We start from the raw sequence: 20,646 nt of genomic DNA on the forward strand, positions 1-20,646 counted from the left end.
GAGTCAACACTGAGATCGCTGGATCGTGATTCAAGTGCAAAATTTAATAAATGAATAAAACAAAATGATTTAATTCAATTCCAGCATATATTGTGGTTGTATAAAATAAAAATAATGCATTGTTTATTCGAAATGTGCGAAATACTTTACAATGACGCAAACGGAAGTTAATTCATACAGAACCAGCATTCAATACAGTATGCGGTGTTTGAATGGAGAATGCTTTTTGTCAAGGTTTTATGGGAATATAATGTTTCAAAAAGAATACAAATATAAAGATAAGAAATAAAAAGTTAAAAGAGCATTGAAGAAATTATAAAGAGAAGACCTACAAAGAATCCGAAAGTTATGTACAGGTATTATTTATTTCCGTCTGCAATTCAATATCAACATGGCATCCCTGTCAACAAAAACATCAAATCCAGCGCTATATAGAAATGCTCCAGCGTCCTATAATTCTTCTAAAATCTAAAAATATTTTAGATTTGATCGCAGATTGAGTAGCCAAGATTGAGTGTAGCTAATTAAGGGTGTATTGTGTAAACAAAGAAAGTTTAAATGCTGTTAACCCCTAAAAAAACTAAAAAAAACTAGAACTCCACAGTAGGATGTGTGGCCTGATGAATGATCTACTGTCAACATTATAGCTGTTGGATTGGCATTTTATTAATTGATAGACAATGATGTTGCCATTTAAATTTCAAGTGTAGGTGGCATTTAAACTGAAGGTAAAAACGTTTAGTCGGACAAAAATTAACAACGAAAATTAACAAAGGGCAATAACTCTAAAAATATGGAAGCAAGAGTAACGGTTCTTGTGCACTGCACTTGCCCTCAATGAGATCTATCTACCTATTAAGTTTCAGGTTGATACCTCTTATAGTTTACGATATATGCCCCTGACAAAATTTAAGCTTGAAAGTTAACAAAGGGCAATAACTCTAAACATATAGATGCAAGAGTTACGGTTCTTGTGCACTGCCCTCGCCCTCAATAAGATCTATCTAGCTACATGTTTGAAGTTTCAAGTTGATAACTCTTATATTCTACAAGATATGCCCCGGACAAAATCATGAAAATTAACAAAGGGCAATAACTCTGAAAATATGGAAGCAAGGGTAACAGTTCTTAAGCTCTATCTACAAATATCAAGTTGATACCACTAATAGTTTACGAGATATGCCCAGGACAAGCGAAAACCGCCGTCAACGCCGCCCCCGCTGCTGTCCCCGCTGACAAAAGTAACCCCTATATGTCGACTTTTCAGGCGACACAAAAAAAAGCTTTTGTTAACCTTTTATTATTCATTTACTTTCAAAATATGTATTGCTTTATACCAAGAGAATTGTGAATCCATTCGTGGATCACAAGTCAAAGATCCTGATTCGAATCGGAACACCTGTTGTCTGGCAATGCACAGCCCTAGTACTGATAAATCATCAACAGCCTTTAAGCTGGTACTGGAATAAGGTAATGATACAATATCAACAGCTTTTTAAGCTGGTACTAGAATTATTTAATGGTACAATATCAACAGCCTTTAAGCTGGCACTAAAATAATTTAATGGTACAATATCAACAGCCTTTTTAGCTGGTACTGCAATAATTTAATGGTACAATATCAACAGCCTTTTTAGCTGAAACTGTAATAATTTAGCTGGTACTGCAATAATGGCACAATTTCAACAGCCTTTTTAGCTGATACTGCAATAATTGAATGGTAAAATATCAACAGCCTTTAAGCTGGTACTGCAATAATTTAATGGTACAATATCAACATCCTTTTAGCTGGTACTGCAATAAATTAATGGTACAATATCAACAGCCTTTTAGCTGATACTGCAATTATTTGATGGTACAATATCAACAGCCTTTTCAGCTGGTACTGCAATAATTTAATGGTACAATATCAACAGCCTTTTTAGCTGATACTGCAATTATTTGATGGTACAATATCAACAGCCTTTTCAGCTGGCACTGCAATAATTTAATGGTACAATATCAACAGCCTTTTTAGCTGATACTGCAATTATTTGATGGTACAATATCAACAGCCTTTTCAGCTGGTACTGCAATAATTTAATGGTACAATTTCAACAGCCTTTTTAGCTGATACTGCAATTATTTGATGGTACAATATCAACAGCCTTTTCAGCTGGTACTGCAATAATTTAATGGTACAATTTCAACAGTTTTTTTAGCTGATACTGCAATTATTTGATGGTACAATATCAACAGCCTTATAGCTGGTACTGCAATAAGGTAATGATACAACAGCAACGGCCAATTAACATCGTACTGGAATAATGCAACTGGCCTGGGCTTTTTCTAATCAAGATTTTAGGAACAGTTAAAGGAACTGCACAGATCATGAAAATGGTGCCTAAAACTGGTAATTTATTCAATGATAGAAAGCCCCTCTATATATAATATTTTGTTAAATGAATACTATTCCACTTTTATTTTAGTCCTTAAGTTTAATGCTCACTGATATTGACACGGATGCCTCATTTTTTATGATCTAAAACCAGTGAATTATAAAGGATTTATTCTGGTGCTTTAACATAAAAATATGATCTATTACGCTTTTAAATTTCCCCATGGTTTCTGACAGTTCCAATAAAGTATTCAGAACATTTTCCATTCCACATAGGTTATTATGTATATTAGAATCTGACTGGTCTCTGATGGACCTGTGTCAAGATGGATGACATTGTTCAGTGGTTGCTCAGTGTTTTGTAGACAGTTTTGTCAAATGAATGTATTGAATACTACTGTATTTAAGAGAAAAGCAAGAGGGCTGATTATGGAATACTTATATTTCAGTTGTGATATGTTATAACTGCTGTTCTTAATCATTTAGTATATTGAACTTGTAAACCTTACTTACAAATCATGCAGTGAATAACTAAACCTTATGATGCTTGAAAACATTCTGATGACGATGTGTTCAAAATTACATAATGTGAAGCCCATGTCAATTTTGATGGGCCACAAAGAACATCACTCGGTCACCAAGTTTTCCCCATACAGTACTTTCTTACAAAACGTTTTTTTCCAAGTACCAAATTCAATTTGGAAAATGTCATTCTACAGGAAATGGAATTTTCCAAAGAAAAGCAAAAGCAAATTGACAGTTAATATTTCATTCTGCAAATATTGCACAAGATTACAGTGTCTTTTTTATGTGCCCAGTTCTCTGACTGAAATTCTGGATTAATACTTATGCTGCATTTATCGATATGCACAGCATTTGCTCCTAGGGGCCAATAGCTTATGTGGGAAAAATAAATAATCTTGTGACATGTGATGAATACAATATTACATTTTTACACTTAGTAACATCAGTGATTTTTTGGGGCAATGTACTGCCTTTTAAAGGCTGATGAAAATGCCCTTTTAAAAAGGTGTTCATATTTCCTAAAAATTAATGATATTTACCCCATTAATTAAATACTGTTTCTGTGAATGAGCAATTAATTTATTAAAAAATAAACAAAATCTGGATAAGACTAGCTCTTTTACAGCATAATGTATGCATAAAAAAAGCAAAACATGTATATTTGCTAATTGACAGCATGACTTTGTATTTTCCAAAAAAGTCGAAAAAAAATAATCTGAATTTGGAAGGAACAGGTGGTGAAAATAATAATAAAAAACACTGGCAATATCATCAGTAGAAAACCTAGAATTTTCTAATTTATAAAACATTTTGTTAGAAAACTTAAATAAAGCTATTCATGTTCGTTTAACTGTAATGAAATTTTTAAACCAAATAAGATTGAAATATTGCATGGCATGCTCAGTGCATATATATATATATCTTTTAAGATAGGAAAGCACTTCATATTCATATTGTATACAGCCTCTAAGGAAACCAAATAGTTTCAAGCTAAAACAGAAATAGTTAATTCAATCAGACATTGTCTTTAAACATATCAGTCACTTTAAAAACATATTTCCCATGATCTGGCTCAATGCATTTATATGACTGAAATACACAAAGTGGCAAATTTACCTCACCTCCACACATGGTGCAATTTTGCTCCAGAGGTTAAATTTTGTTGCATTGTTTATAATGCATTAATTTTGTGTAATAATTAAAAACGTGACATAAGTTACGTAACAGTTTCCTGAATGCCACATCTAGCAATCATGCCATGAAAAAACCTCATGTTCACCAGACTACAGACTTTATTGCCTGACATGCTTGTAACTGATTTCTGTCAATTTATGGTTCTCATTTAATGGCTTTCTAGCTGTGAAGTAATTAACAAAATCATTGCAAATAATATCATAGAAGCTAATATTTGTGAGCAAATGATAATAAACAAAAACTTCATTTTATTATGAAACACGAAACGCTGCAATGCGACGAAACCAGGTTTTTAATGATTAACAGAAGAACTTCAGCCTGTGTCTGTTTTTCTATTTTTAGTGACCTTGACCTTGAATCTAGGGACCCCAACGCAATCCCTTGAAAGGTATCCTTAAACTCTTCCTTTATACCTGGATTGGTCAAGATATGTAAACCCTGTCTAAAATGATTCAGTTTCAACTGTTTTTCTATTTTTAGTAACTGTGACCTTGACCTTGAATCTAGGGACCCAAAAACGCAATCCCATGCAAGTATCCATAAACTCTTACAATAGACCAAGTTTGGTCAAGATATGTCAACCCTAACTAAAGATATTCAGTTTCAACCATTTTTTTTATTTTAAGTAACAGTGACCTTGAACCTAGGGACCCCAAATGCAATGCCATGAAAGGTATCCATAAACTCTTCCTATAGACCAAGTTTGGTCAAGATATGTCAACCCTAACTAAAGTTATTCAGTTTCAACTGTTTTTTTTTTATTTTTAGTAACAGTGACCTTGACCTTGACTCTAGGGACCCCAAACGCAATCCAATGAAAGGTATCTATAAACTCTTCCTGTACACCAAGTTGGTCAAGATATGTAATCCCTAACTAAAGATATTCAGTTTCAACCATTTTTCTATTTTAGTACCAGTGACCTTGACCTTGAACCTAGGGACCCCAATCGCAATCCCATGAAAGGTACCCATAAACTCTTTCTATAGACCAAGTTTGGTCAAGATATGTCAACCCCTACTAAAGTTATTCAGTTTCAACTTTTTTTCTATTTTTAGTAACAGTGACCTTGACCCTAGGGACCCCAAACGCAATCCCATGAAAGGTCTCCATAAACTCTTCCTATTGACCAAGTTTAGTCAAGATATGTCATCCCTAAATAAAGTTATTCGTTTCAACCGTTATCCTTTTTTTAGTAACAGTGACCTTGACCTTGAACCTAGGGACCCTAAATGCAATCACATGAAAGGTATCCATAAACTCTTCCTATAGACCAAGTTTAGTCAAGATATGTCATCCCTAACTAAAGATATTCAGTTTCAACCGTTTTTCTATTTTTAGTAACAGTGACCTTGACCTTGAATCTAGGTACCCCAACGCAATCCCATGAAAGGTATCCTTAAACTCTTCCTTTATATCTGGATTGGTCAAGATATGTAGACCCTGTCTAAAATTATTCAGTTTCAACTGTTTTTCTATTTTTAGTAACAGTGACCTTGACCTTGAATCTAGGGACCCAAAAACGCAATCCCATGCAAGTATCCATAAACTCTTACTATAGACAAAGTTTGGTTAAGATATGTCAACCCTTACTAAAGATATTCAGTTTGAACCATTTTTCTATTTTAAGTAACAGTGACCTTGAACCTCAGGACTCCAAATGCAATGCCATGAAAGGTCTCCATAAACTCTTCCTATTGACCAAGTTTAGTCAAGATATGTCATCCCTAACTAAAGTTATTCAGTTTCAACCGTTATCCTTTTTTTAGTAACAGTGACCTTGACCTTGAACCTAGGGACCCTAAATGCAATCACATGAAAGGTATCCATAAACTCTTCCTATAGACCAAGTTTAGTCAAGATATGTCATCCCTAACTAAAGATATTCAGTTTCAACCGTTTTTCTATTTTTAGCAACAGTGACCTTGACCTTGAATCTAGGGACACCAAACGCAATCCCATGAAAGGCACTCATAAACTTTTTCTATAGACCAATTTTGGTCAAGATATGTCAACCCTTGCTTAAGTAATTCAGTTTCAACTGTTTTTCTATTTTTAGTAACAGTGACATTGACCTTGACCCTAGGGACCCCAAACATAATCCCATGAAAGGTCTCAATAAACTCTTCCTATTGACCAAGTTTAGTCATGATATGTCAACCCTTACTAAAGTTATTCAGTTTCAACCGTTTTTCTATTTTTAGTAACAGTGACCCTGACCTTGACCCTAGGGACCCCAAACACAATCCCATGAAAGGTCTCCATAAACTCTTCCTCTAGACCAAGTTTAGTCAAGATATGTCATCCATAACTATAGTTATTCTGTTTCAACCGTTTTTCTATTTTTAGTAACAGTCACCTTGACCCTAGGGACCCCAAACGCAATCCCATGAAAGGTCTCCATAAACTCTTTCTATAGACCAAGTTTGGTCAAGATATGTCAACCCTTACTAAAGTTATTTAGTTTCAACTGTTTTTCTATTTTGTGTATCAGTGACCTTGACCTTGAAGCTAGGGACCCCAAACGCAATCCCAAGAAAGGTCTCCATAAACTCTTCCTATTGAGCAAGTTTAGTCAAGATATATGTCATCCCTTACTAAAGTTATTCAGTTTCAACGGATTTCTATTTTAAGTAACAGTGACCTTGACCTTGACCCTAGGGACCCCAAACGCAATCCCATGAAAGGTCTCCATAAACTCTTTCTATAGACCAAGTTTGGTCAAGATATGTCAACCCTTACTAAAGTTATTTAGTTTCATAGGTGAGTTTGACGCCGCCCGCCCGCGTGCCCGCCTGCCCACCCAAACAACGACGTTCTAATAACCTTTGTGAAAACCTGGTTAAAAACAACAACATACTATCATGTGTGCTTGTGTGTGTGTTTGCGTGTGAGGGACGCCCTTTTTAAACACTTATTTCATTTCAGGAAAGCTTGAAGGATTAAAGGCACTCACTCACTGCCTAAACTTACATCATCTCCTTGCTTTTTTCAATACTCCCTGTCACCTAGGTGCCTGATGTATGGCAATAAAACATAGTCCCTGACTCATAACTGCCTGAAATTGTCACACTTTAGGCGGCAACATGGCAGCAACAGGGCGCAGATTATTCTCCCAGAAAGTACTGGCAATTGCTGGGAAGCTAGGGAAGTTTACAGGAAGGCTCTTAAGTGGCCTAATCTCCATGATAAATGAGATATGGAAGACAAAATTACCATCTATCTGTCACCAAACTTGGTATTATTGAGAGCGCCTAAGATTTCTATTATCCATCATTAAATGAGTTCACCTCATTGCGGAAACTGGATTTCTGAAAGGAACGTGTCAATCATATTAACATGGAGTTTAAGGTTTATCTAAGATACTGTCACACACACTTATTGGCAGAGACCTTGCAATGTTTCATGGGACAGAAAGAGTGAAAACGAGTTGCATTGTGAGATCTTTTAAACATTGTCAATGGCGCATCATTTTTTCACAATTTATGCCCATATGTTACTCATGTTCCATCGCAACCACAGATTTCGTTCCAACGTAATTCCTTCATAATTCTATGATTAAAAATATAAAAATGGATCATCTTTTTTGTCTTTATTTATGTTCATTTAAGATTCTTAACACACCGGTGTGTTAGGAAAACAACTCAAATTATAAACTGGTTGTTATATTGATACATTAAATAGAACAAGAACAGCTGAAACACTGTCCCAAGTACTGAAGATAAGATAACAATTAAGTGTATTCATGAAACTATCAGAGCAGTAAAAATTTGAAGTTAACAACGTTGTTAACATAAATGTTGTTAATTTTAGCAAAGTTTTGAACAATTAACCCAATATCTGTTATCTTATGAGTTCACATTTGAACTTGTGACGTTGCTTAATCATTGTGTAAAGAATTTTGTTCATTCTGTTTTTCTTCTTCTTTCTGTCCTATCCTACAATACATGATTAAGTCCCTTTAAGAGCCTACAACTGCAGCAAATCCACGGATAAAGGCAGAGCACACTGTCATGAATTGGATCTCAAGTTATCACGATTGCGGACGAATTCTAACTTGCCAAAAATGCCACAAGATGACCAGCTGGGGACGTCAGTACAACACCTGCTCCAGTTCTTTCCAAAATGGATACGCGAGTAAACCGAGGCTCTTCTTTTTATTTTGGGTTTAAGCAACATCAGTAAGATCTATGCAAGGACACTCTCTGGACTTTTCAGAGATATGGGTATGAGTTTACAGGTTTTACTAAGATGTGAAAAAAAGATTATGTTATTAGGAGTGTGGTACTGAATATCAGGTCCAGATCCCAGTTGATCATCATACATGATGCATCATAGCAACGTCACAGAGTGGTGTTGGTGCAGGGGATGGTGACTCGCACTAGTCACCTGATTCCAAAGCCACCTTCTGTTTAATCGGAGCCTTTCTCTTTCTTTTTGAAGTCATTACTCAACTTACACTGAGTTTAAGACTTGTGAAACTAGTGATGTTCAGTGGTCTGAGTTTCCAGGACAAATGATGCTTCCCTTTTTTTATAGAATCACTTCAACTCGCCACAAATCGCAGAAATTTCGAAACAAGTCAAAAGGGGCATGTGCAAACTTACTACAATTTAATCAAATCTGGTGTGGAGATCATATCAATGTCCTTTTAAGCTATCAAGACTTTTTTATACAGCGAGATGCGGCGACAAGTGAAGTCAGTTGTCTACCACAATTGTTTTATTTTGACCAACACCCCCACTTCATGTTTTTTATATAATTTGTACGAGACGAAATATGGTATAACAATTTAAACTGTTTAAGTTTCTCATTGCTGCTTTGTAGAGTACTGTCTACATGAAGAGACATCTCTTACACGACACCTGAAGAGTTCAAGCGAGTTGAAACTCACCACAACTTATAGGCGAAACTGACTTGCTACAGTGTAACAAAGGCTTACACTAAAGCTGATATAGAAATGTTTACAAATATTAAACAAATGGCCATAGCTTTTAATTGATAGTCCTGAAACAAAAAACAACTGTGCAGATTGCATTCTCAGGCCATGTTAGAGATGAGTTTTTCATGATCCCCAAAGGCTATTGCCTTATTTGATTAAGCGGACACAAATTCCCGAAGATGAGCTGTTTATGCTATGTAATTTAATATAAAATCTGGTTTATTATGTGCTCTCTCTACCAGTATTTTTCCAATAATTTCCAAGCTTAAAGCTATCGAATAATATTGATTACTGAAAAAGAATCTTACAAGGGAGATAAGTATGTAAAACTCTAACATGAAAGTAAGACATCTTGTATACATGACCACAACAGTTGTCTTTCTTGAAAATTCAAAAGGGAAAAATAGGGATATTAGGAGCAAAAAATGGGGATAGTAGGGCTCTTAACTTACTTTTTTTTTTTGGATGCAAATAAATGACTGCTTAACCTATTATTTATCTTTGCTTAGAAGTCTGCAGTGCTTCAAGAGGGATTCAGCCAAAAGATGAGATGAACCTGACTTGCCAACATGCACCACTCATTCTCATCACAGAACCCCTCTTGCAGCACTGGAGACCTACTGCATCAAACTTATCCTACAAAAATAATAGAAATTGCTTTACATTTAAAACAAGATTTAGATAATTTCAAACAATGCATTAAGTTTAAACTTTTCTATTATTTCTCGAAATATTTTTACAAAAAAGTAGGGATGATAGGGCTCTTTCAAGAAAAATAAGGGAAAAGTAGGAGCTGAACAAAAAAGAAAAGAAAAGTAGGAAAAGAAAGGCCCGCTTGAAAGCCTGATGTATTCATATATTTACTTTAAAGTTGTGGAAATGGTCAGAAGCAGACATTGCAAAAGTTCAGAAAAAGTCGCGGTCATTTGTACTGAGAGCCTCTGATATTTTGTCGGTCCTAAAAAAAAATTGCCGGTCTGACAATTTTTGTTTAAAAATTGCTTTTTCAAAGCCTTTGTTTCTAATTTTACAATTACAAGAAATAAAAACATATTAAGATATTAACCAGTTAAACTTGAACACAAATAACAGTTCACAGAGCTTTATTTGACAACATATAATTAAGCCAGCTTTATTTAAGGTTGCCATTTTTTGACAGACACTTGCACTTAATCGTAACGAAAATTCTGATTGGTCGATTTTTTGGCAATTTGTATTCTTCAGACCGTACCAGTACCATTTTCGTAGTCGAATAACATGTTCCAAAGGATAAGATTATTGTTTGGAACATTTGGAACTATCTTTTAAAACATTCCAATGTTCATGACAAAAGTTTATCATTTTAGCGTTTCAAAATATTGCGCGATATATACACAGTAGTAAACATTATTTGGTAATGTATTGCAAAGGGAGGCAACTGCTGCATGGTGTTTGACTATCGTATTATATCATGCATAGGACGCACTTTTTTACCTCCAATTCTTGTCTTAAAAATTGCCTGCGTCCTTTCTATGCTATTAGAATTTCATCTGGGGGTTTTCCAAGTCAATTTCAGGTCAAAAATATCGCACCGGGGAAGAACGCGGTAATAATAAGTATCTGTACTGCGTCACCGAAGAGAACGACTGACATAGGTAAAATCACGAAGTTAACACACGCAGAAATATATTGAATGTTTACTTTAAAATGATTTATTGAGAAATAAATTGAAAACAAACATGAGTGTTTACTTTTTACAAAAGGGACGCTACTCACAAAAACTCGATGTGAGTCAGCACTTAAACTGGATTGAGTTATAACGGCAACGGAAAATCGAGAAAGGAGGTAAATTATATCAATTATTAATAGTTGTTCATGATTTGAATGTTTCGATATTTTACAAAACATTTTGTTGTATGCTACTGTTTTAAAAAATTAATAAAGGAATGTGCATAATGCAAAGTAGCATTATTGTCACTATCAAATCTTTTCAAATGTGCGAAGGTGTAAAGAACTGTGACCCGCTGTCTGTCATTAGAAAACATCAATAGAACCAACTATTGCGATGGTAATACCGTATGGTTGTTTGTTCGCACTTTACCCGACGTGTCTTCCGCTGGCAAGGGTAATAACGGACACGCATTAATTATGCCGACATGCTTTAATCGGCACAGCGACAAGCCTTATCAAAACAATCATCAGTTTTCCTGCGATTGCAACAGTTGCAACGGTTGACTGTCATTCAGAAGGCATGTCAGAACTATTGCAACGGTTGCAACGGTTGCAACGGTTGACTGTCAGTCAGAAGGCGTGTCGGGACTATTACAGCATTTGTATAAGTCTTATAATATGCGTGAATGTTCTCAAAATGTCAAGACATATATCATTGTTGTGTACGCTACCAAATTACCAAAATACTATGATAATTATCGAAATACACAAGACAGTTATCAAAATATGCCTTATATACAATTTTTTGTTTGATTTTTACTTCAATATATGTTATAAATACTTTACCAACCTCAATTTTTCGGCTCCGATTTTGACATTTTTCCGCTGCGTCCTATCTTATATATTAAGGGTTTTTACCCGCTTTCTCAACCTTTTTTTTTGCCTGCGTCCTATCTTTGCTAGCGTCCTATACATGATATAATACGGTAAGTGCGGTAAGCATTGTGACATTTACACTATCGGAAATTGACATCTGAATCGTAAACAAATGGTTATTTGATAATTTCATTGATAAAAACATGATTTTCTGGTAAACAAAATAGATTATTCATACTTTTAAGTGGTGTTTGATAATTGATAAAGATTAAATCTTCATTATTTTTTACACCTGGCCATGAATATTGTCCGTCAGACGGACTGACCCCATCACAAATTTAGTCGGACTGAGCCAAAATTTACCGGTCAGGACCATCAGACTGACGGTTTTCGCGATGTCTGCAGAAGGCCAACTACTCTAAAGTGATCTGTATAAACTTGTCAAACTAAAGATGAGGAGCTTTCTAATTAATTTATTGGTGCTGCTGACTGCTCTAAAATCTAACCCCATTCCTGTCATAAGCATGCAGGGGCGCTTGTCAAATACATTAATAATAGAAAGTCGATTAAGTATTAATACTAATGTCTCCCTCTCTGAGTGCTCATGGCGTAATGCAGCGACACTTTAAGCCTATTTCCAAGATCATTAATACACGTGTCATAACATCCTAACCTTTAATAAATGGATTAACTTGCCAAATGTTAGTTAATTTAACATGCAATGACTTAATGGGAGTGACCATGTATTAGACCAAAACCATAAGGTGAAGGTCACCCCCCTACACACACCCCAGGAGGAATAAGCAATTAGATACTATAATATGTATTAAGTGAGAAAAATTAGGGTATTTATTATTCATCATGTCTGAGTTTTCATATTAAAAGTCTCAGCTGTTGAGTTTATCTTATTTTCCTGCTGCATGATGTTTGAATAATGACCATTATAAATACCATTTAATAACCATAATACAGTCATAGGCATAGCTGTAATAAATATCATCCATTGAAGGTTAAAGTTTCCTGTTTCCACATAATCAGTCCAAAGAGCTGGGAGTGTCTAACCAGGCATATAAAAGATGTCATTTTCTTATGAAATTCCACTGAGAATCAATTCTTTCTATAAGGCCACACCAAACTGATATTTCGTTCCGCGGATTTACCGCTCCTATTTTTTTGAAAATGTAAAAAAAAATAAATATTTTTTTTGTGCGCCCGCACCTCCATTTTGATCGCCAAGCAGATTTTTTTCAGGTAATAATTTATTAAAAGGCTAAAAATAATCAAGTATAATTTTTCTACGCTAGTTTTCGTGTTTTTGTAAAGGGAAGTTACTGATGCGTAGTGTTTTTATACTGTATATCGATCGGTTTAGCATGGGTTTCAATAAATTCAATCAAAATGGTGGCTTCCGGTATAAACAATGTGGCTCAAAGTTTGGAAATTAAATCTTATTTTTGACAATAAATATGTTTTGAGCATGCTTGAAGTCATTGTTGATCGCCTCATGCACTAAAGGATCATTATTTAAAGCAATCATTATGCAATAAAGAATGTGTACTGGTATCTAAGACTGGTTGCGTAATTAGTGACTCGTTTTGAATGGAAATCGGACAGGTCAACTTACCTGCAACATGTGTCATTGTTTGGTCCAAATTGATGTATCAAGCTCATTTTTGATCAAATTCTGACAAAACAACAGTTTTGAACAAATATCTTTTCACAAATAGCGATATAAACACTGGTCTGGATATACCTTAACATAAGTAAGCCTAAGTTTATCACCTTATATTTTGTTTTTATTTGCAACATAATCCGGGATTGTAATGCACTTGTCAATTGTAACCACTGCCCCGCCCACCCCTCGCCCTTGTTCCAGGGGTATACCGGGGACAGCAGAGGCAATGGGCTGTGTTTTTACCTTTCAGGTGGCCCCGCAGTGCCTAGTGAATGTGGTTTTGTCTTCATATGAAAATAGTCAGGAATGGGCCTCACATAGGTATTCGGGGTTGCGGGGCCATTTGGCAGGGATTTTACCAGCAGTGTGTCCCTGCAGGTCGGGTATTTTACCCGGGTTTTGAGAGACCTGAAGTCAAAGTCCCTGCTATTACGGACTTGGGGGGGGGGGGGCATATACAATTGACTGGTGCATAAAAACATCTAAATAACCAAAAAAAGTACTCTGAAAAATACCCTTCTTTTTGTTTTAATAAGCACATGTCATTGCATTTCCTGTGATAATAAAAACAAAATTTAGTCTATGTTATATGGAGTCTGATGTTTGATGATGCCTGTGTAAGTGATCATTTTTTAAAATCCCAAATCAATCCTACGTTATGTCTAAATACAGTTGCATATGATGTTAAACTGATTCAGGTAGATTTATATAAGTCGTTTCAAACTTTTTACAAAAGCAGGGTTATTTATTATTATGAATGATTGTCATATTAAAGTATGTTTTAATTATATAAGAAATTAGATTTATCCATATAATGTTTGTACTAAACACGGATGAATAAATAGTATGTTTTCTGACATTTTCCCAATGTCCATTAGAGGTTCAGTTCAAGATGGCATTAAGATGGGTTTAAGGGCAATTATTTGGAACAATCTTTCTTATTTATCTTATATAAGGAAAAATATATTTTTCGCTCTTCGGTCGCTTCCGTTTTTATGAAAACTGACAAACTTTTATTTATTTATTTTTTTCGCTCTCTCGCTCCATTTTTTTTTGGCAAAAATCCGAGGAACTAAACATTAATTTGGTGTGGCCTAATCACAATTAAAAAACATATCATCACATGACCCAATTTTTGTATACTGCGATTTTAAATAAACAGATGTTAAACCATTGACGTTTTCATACCTGCTTAAATTAGACATGCAATCCAAGAAATTTTGTCAATTAATTTCTAATTAAACATTACATTATAATTCAGTGAGAAAACAACACAACATGACAGGAGATCTTTGAAGAGACATTTAAAAGCAGAAATTAACAACCAAACAAGGTCAAACATGTTTAAGGTGTGCTAATGCAAGCAAATTTCATGTCCTCATTAAATACTATTGCCTCAAGAACAAGAAATATTTACCAAACATGCACCTTGAATGTGGATGTTTGAATCAAGGTTTTTCAAGTAGAAATGCACTGATAATTATTAATGTTTGCCCACAGTTTACATAAAAGTGAAGACTAATTTTTGATCTTTGAAGGGCCAAAATGGTTTTCATGAGACAGTTACCTGTGTGATTGACCTTTTATCTATAGAATTTCATTCCCCCCCCCCCCGCCCCCCAAAAAAATAAAAAAATAATAATAATAAAAAAAAATTAAATATAAAATTAGGGTATTATTTGTCCAGGGCAACCTACCCTAGGCAGCTGTTCAAGTTATTTGTATGTGGAGGACAATGTTGCATGAGACTGATGTTTGCAACCTTAATAAACCTCTAACCTACTGACCCCAAAATAATAGAGAAACCAATCACCGCCAAGTTTGGCAGTCCTAGGTCAAACCATTCCGAGTGAATCTGTGGACATTGTTTACATTAGACTGTTGACCATGACCTTGACCTTTGACCTACTGACCCCAAATATAAAAGAGCAACCTACCAATGAAATTTGATGGTCCTATGTCAAATCATTTTTCTATTACTGAGTGGACAAAAGTTTTCGTAAAACTGTTGACTGTGACCTTTAATCTACTGACCCCAACAGCAATCAATTTATTGGACATGGATACAAAAATGTACCTACCACTGGAGTTTCATGGTCTTAAGTCAAACTGTTCTCAAGTTAATGAGCAATAAAGACTTGGCCTTACTTTGCCCTTTTTCTAAAAGGGGGCATAATAACTTTGGTCAAGTACCACAGGAAATTATCTGCCTGCAGCTTTTTGGACAGTTTGCAAATAATACATCACCAGAAATAGACCTTTACAATTCAATCTTCATGATGTAATCTTTGTAATAAGATGTAACATTTTCTAATGAATGCAAATTATGACCTTGACCCTGAAATCCTGAATGTATCAACATCATCATCCATCCTTAATTTAGCAAAACAAAATTAAGCTAATGCCTATAAAGTCAATCAACATGCAACTGTGCGCTGTGTTGTTCCCCTCATATGGACATTAAGATTCGTCAAAAATTGAGGCTAGATTTCAATAAAAAAAATATTCAAATCACCTACCTAATTCTTGGACAATCCAAAGGTTGTGTTGGTTTACTTGATTCTGTCCGCCCTCTTATCCTGTCACTCAAGGGCCGAAGTTTTTGCCTTAAAATGTTTTTCCACAGGCTTGAATAATTTGCCATAGTGCATATATCCAAATCAACCACGTATATTTAAAATATTAAACACTTACACCAAAATTCCATCAATAACTTGTGAAAGCTTACACTGAAGATTTTCTCAAGAAATATTCAGGTCATTAGAGAATCTACCACAAGTTTGTGTAATGATTATATAGCATCATCTACAATTCCCGGCACTAACACAGAACACTTTCCAACAATAATTTTCAAGGAATCTTCAACATGCAGTGTCATTTACGATGATGACCTTTTCTTGACTAAATCTAATGAACATTCCACACATTGCAATTTGTTTTCCTGTGGTAGTATGGCCTTATTTAGATTAGGTTTTTATATTCAAAGCAAATTTTCCCTCAGAATCCTCAAAACCGAATACATGTTTGGACATCATCCTTGCTTTCGATTTAATTAACGCCAGATTCTGTAAGTATTAACGGAAGACAAATCATAAAGCCCTTTCAACTTTAAACAAGACATTGATTACTTCCAGTGAATGGTGACAGAAATTTCTTATTATTCTGCAATCAATCTCTGATCAAGTTCTGTTTGGGGTTATTAACTATCAGAAAATGCATTCACCTCATATGACCAATCTGAGAGCTAAAAATCAGTACCTAATTACCAATCCCACTCATTTTAATAGGTGGTTGAAAATGTCAGTCAGTGCAGTATGCTTCATGCAATTTTTGTAATTGTACCTATTTTTTCAGAACCTTTAAATCACTGAACAAGACAGATATTAGAGAAACAGTCATTTCAAGATCATGATGAATCACTCAGTAGAACAAGAATGAAAAATAATGATTTCAAACTGAATGACAGTCTTTAAAACAATCTCTGAACAGCACAATATGAAAATTGAATTTTTTGCACAAAATGAAAATTGTAATTTCTTTGGCTCAGTTTGAAGTATTTCACAGTGATTGTGAGAGAAGTTATTACAATATTATATCAATCACTCTCAACCATGGCAAAACTCAGTTCTACAAATCACAACAGTTCTAGAACTGACCTAAATCAATATAGAACAGTTATAAACCTATTCTAACTTTTGAGTTCTACAGCATTTGTACAGTTCTATAACAACAAAATGAAACATTTGTAATTAGAACACAAATTGGTTCCAAATGTATTCTTAAAATATTCTGGAACTGTCATAGAAATCTTTAGAACCCAATTTATTTCTTCTACATTTGTACAAACAGGGGGTCCAACATAAATTAGTTTTGAAGAATTTTAAGTGTGATACATGTCCAGTGCAGAACAAAACGGCAGATTATTTGGGTATTCTTGTATTTTCGAAGGCTATATTTACCTGGTATTAGTCGAGTTATATCATGCACTGTTATCATAATATAAAAATGCCTACCTGGAGGAGAGACATGTAAACTCCTCTCAATTTTGAAACCTTTGTTTCTAGAAGCCTTAACAAAAAATTAGTTATTGAATGTATAAGCTGAAAAAGTGAGCACAAATGGACAGAGGGTTGTCATCACGCCTAAATATTTTTTGAACTGATTTATTGAAATTTCATGGTTTAAAGGTTATATTTTGACCTGCATTTATACCCTATATACTCAACAAATTACTTAAGTTATGTAAAACTACCTAGAATGTACACATACTTTAGTGAATGTTAGTTCTGGTTTGCAGTATAAGGAATTTATACATTCAACATCGTCAAAATGTTGATTACGTTTTGGATGACACTTTTGATGGCTTTGATATGTGAATAATAGATGAAACTTCAGACTAATGAACTACCTTTGACAGAATTCCAGCCTGAAAACAATACGAAATAGGATGTAGAAAACGGTTGGTCAATGAATGACAATATTATGACTGTGATGCCTTTTGCCAGTGGTGGAACACTATGTGGATTTAGATCTGCATTTAATCCTGTTGACTATATGAACTTGTTCATCAATCAGGACTTCTTTCAAAATATAAGTGATAAAACAAATCTATATGCTAGGTAAATCAGGTACTTTGTAGCTGCAGACAGTGGTGGATGCATGGATATAAGGAGGACGTTGCCTTGGCTCTTACAAGTTATAGCCATGAGACTTGACATTGACAATTACTGGACAACAGCCATTCCTCTCCAGATCTATGTCAATGGACCTGGATTGACAGTTGCAGAACTTTTGTTCATTTACAAATGGTCTGAAAAAGATCTAGATGACTTCTCCATAGAACTGTACCAGAACTGTACCAATATTACTGTACCAGAACTTTTGTTCTAGAGCTGATACTATAGGAACCAATTGTTCTAGAGCTGATACTATAGGAACCAATTGTTCTAGAGCTGATACTATAGGAACCAATTGTTCTACAAGTTTTGTTATTTAACATAGTAGAACCCTTCTGGAAGCGCCAGTGTTCTACAACATATATGTAAATCTGTCTATAGAACTCTCCATAACTTAACATAACTTTTGTTCTATAACTGGTCTATCACATTTGTTCTGTAACCTTTAAAGAACCAATTGTTCTGCCAGTTTAGCCTTTTAACGAAATAGAACCCTTCTGAAAGTGCTCTAGAACATATATGGAATAATTTGGCAAGAAAAGTATATACAATCTAGTACATTTGTACTGGAACTATTTTAGAATTTATTAAAAATGTGAGAGTGTGACTGTGTGTTGTGAGGTTAACCAAAGTGTCAGAGCAAACCCACTTGTCTGACTTGGTGACCACAAACCAAATGCACATGTGCCAAGGGTGAGATATCCCCAGGAGACCGTGATGAGATGTGAGTGCACTAACCACTTTAAGCTTACCTGAAATCCTGGCAATTAGTACTTTGAATATCATACCATAATTTTATGATTTATTTATTACCAAATTCAGAGAACATAATCAAAGCTCTTTCATAAGCAAAAACACAAAGATTGTTTCACCGGATACGAGAATTGCAATAACTAGTCCTATTGAGATATAATACCATCGTTTTAAGAGTTATTTATTACAAAATTCACAGAAAATAACAATCATAGCTCTTTCATACGCAAAAACATATTACATCATCATACTAACTGTAACCCTACAATCACAATGTTATACAAACTGATTCAAGATAATTACGATGCACAAATAACAAAGAAATAAAGAAATAAAAATAAGATATATTTTTCAGCGATTCTGGAAAAAACAACTTTTCTGTGTTAATATTTGGTACCAGTAAGCACATACAGAGACATAGGTGAGCTAATAACAGTTAATTTTGTGTTAGGTATACACTGATACAGAGGCGGACTTACCCCAAGTAATATTTGTTCAGGGGTCTGAAAGAAGTATGAATATTAAATCTAATTGAATATTTAAAATGTGCAGTTCAATGTGCAAAATGAAAACATAGTATACATATGTTATACTGGACATTTTCCTATCTGATTTCATCATTACATCACTTAACATATTGCTACACTATCTGAAGATATTATGAAATATCTTTTTGTTGGTTTTGTGATTTGGTTTCTAGTGCCTTTCATTATTCATCCATAATATTGACAATTATTTGAGTAAAGAAATTAAGCCGCAAGGTACATCTTAGTAAGTATGGTTGAAAGTTCAAGGTGAACATTTCCAGGAAATTAAAGATACTTTATTAAGTATAAATGAAGCTATTATGAAATATGTCAAGTTATAATATTTAAATATTTTTGTTTGTTTTGCACTATTTTAATACTATAGACTATTTACACAGAGTTTTTTTTTATTACAGGGACTCACTCATGGTTTGTAAAATGCATTTTTTTTTTATAAAATAAAGTGTGGCAAATCGCTGGGAGTCTTAAAATTAAAGCCCATGTCACACTGTAGCGAGCTTGGGCTACGAGTCGTTGCAAGATTCAACTCGCCTTAACTCTTCAGATGTGGTGTTGAACTCAATACCTTGTCGTTTGTAACATATGGAAGACACGTCTCCTCATAAAGAAAGCACTTGGCAAGCAGTGGCGAGAACTTTAAACGGTTTAAAATTGTTGTACGAGTTTTCATCTCGTACATATTTTGAGTACATGTGGTAGGGGTGTAGAACAAACTCGAAGACTTGTGGTAGACATGTCTACACTTGTCACCGCTTCTTGCCGCGTCGAAAAGTCGCTCGATAATCAATGAGTTCAGCGACTTAGGAGGACATAATATTATGATCTGTGCTCGAGATTCGTTCGACTTGTTGTGAGTTTACACGCATCCCTTCGACATGTACTGAGATTGTTACGATTTCCGGCGAATTCATATATATGAGTGATCATATCAATAAAAGGCACTGCATCATTTCTCCTGAAGATTTCAACTGGTAAAAATCACTGTTTTACAATAGATAAATCATTGTTAGACTAGTCATGCTAGTCATAATCTATGGCCTCACCCAACATCTTCTCAGAGCTCTCCTTCTTCTGTTTTGCCTGTAGTGTAAAAGCTGACCAATCACATCTGGGCAAGAAGTTCGTGGTTTTTAAGTATATCTGCCATTGCTACGAAGCGTCACCTACACTGATCAACTGGGATTTGATCCTGATGTGAAGCACCATCTGTATGTATACCCAGTTCGCCATGTGTCATCCTTTTTTGTTCATTCTCATAGCTCACTCTTAATAACTCGTCATGATATTGTGCACATATCGGCAGAGCTCGTGGGGTCTCTGTGGTTGTCGAAAGAGTGTTGTGCACAGATCGTACCGATGTTGCTTAACTCGAGTTTAACAGAAGAATCTCGCACTTCTCTCGTATTCACATGGAAGAGAACTCGAGCAGGTC

The 20,646-nt window shown here is 34.8% G+C and overlaps 1 protein-coding gene across 5 annotated transcripts in view; it reads right to left on the reverse strand.

Annotated features, from left to right (window-relative positions):
- LOC128214151 (cAMP-specific 3',5'-cyclic phosphodiesterase 4C-like) overlaps nucleotides 1–20,646 on the reverse strand; it is a 406,322-nt gene that overhangs the window by 264,649 nt on the left and 121,027 nt on the right. For 2 of the 5 annotated variants that reach the window (XM_052920459.1, XM_052920460.1), the window contains exon 3: nucleotides 19,146–19,169. The exons of 2 other annotated variants lie outside the window; for them this stretch is intronic. In XM_052920459.1, the coding sequence (XP_052776419.1) occupies nucleotides 19,146–19,169 (24 nt within the window). Of the gene's footprint in view, nucleotides 1–15,756; nucleotides 15,888–19,145; nucleotides 19,170–20,646 lie in introns of those variants that run through there. One more of the 5 variants, XM_052920458.1, reaches the window with a different exon arrangement.

Source organism: Mya arenaria, chromosome 13, assembly GCF_026914265.1.
Source record: "Mya arenaria isolate MELC-2E11 chromosome 13, ASM2691426v1".
Lineage (NCBI taxonomy): Eukaryota > Metazoa > Mollusca > Bivalvia > Myida > Myidae > Mya > Mya arenaria.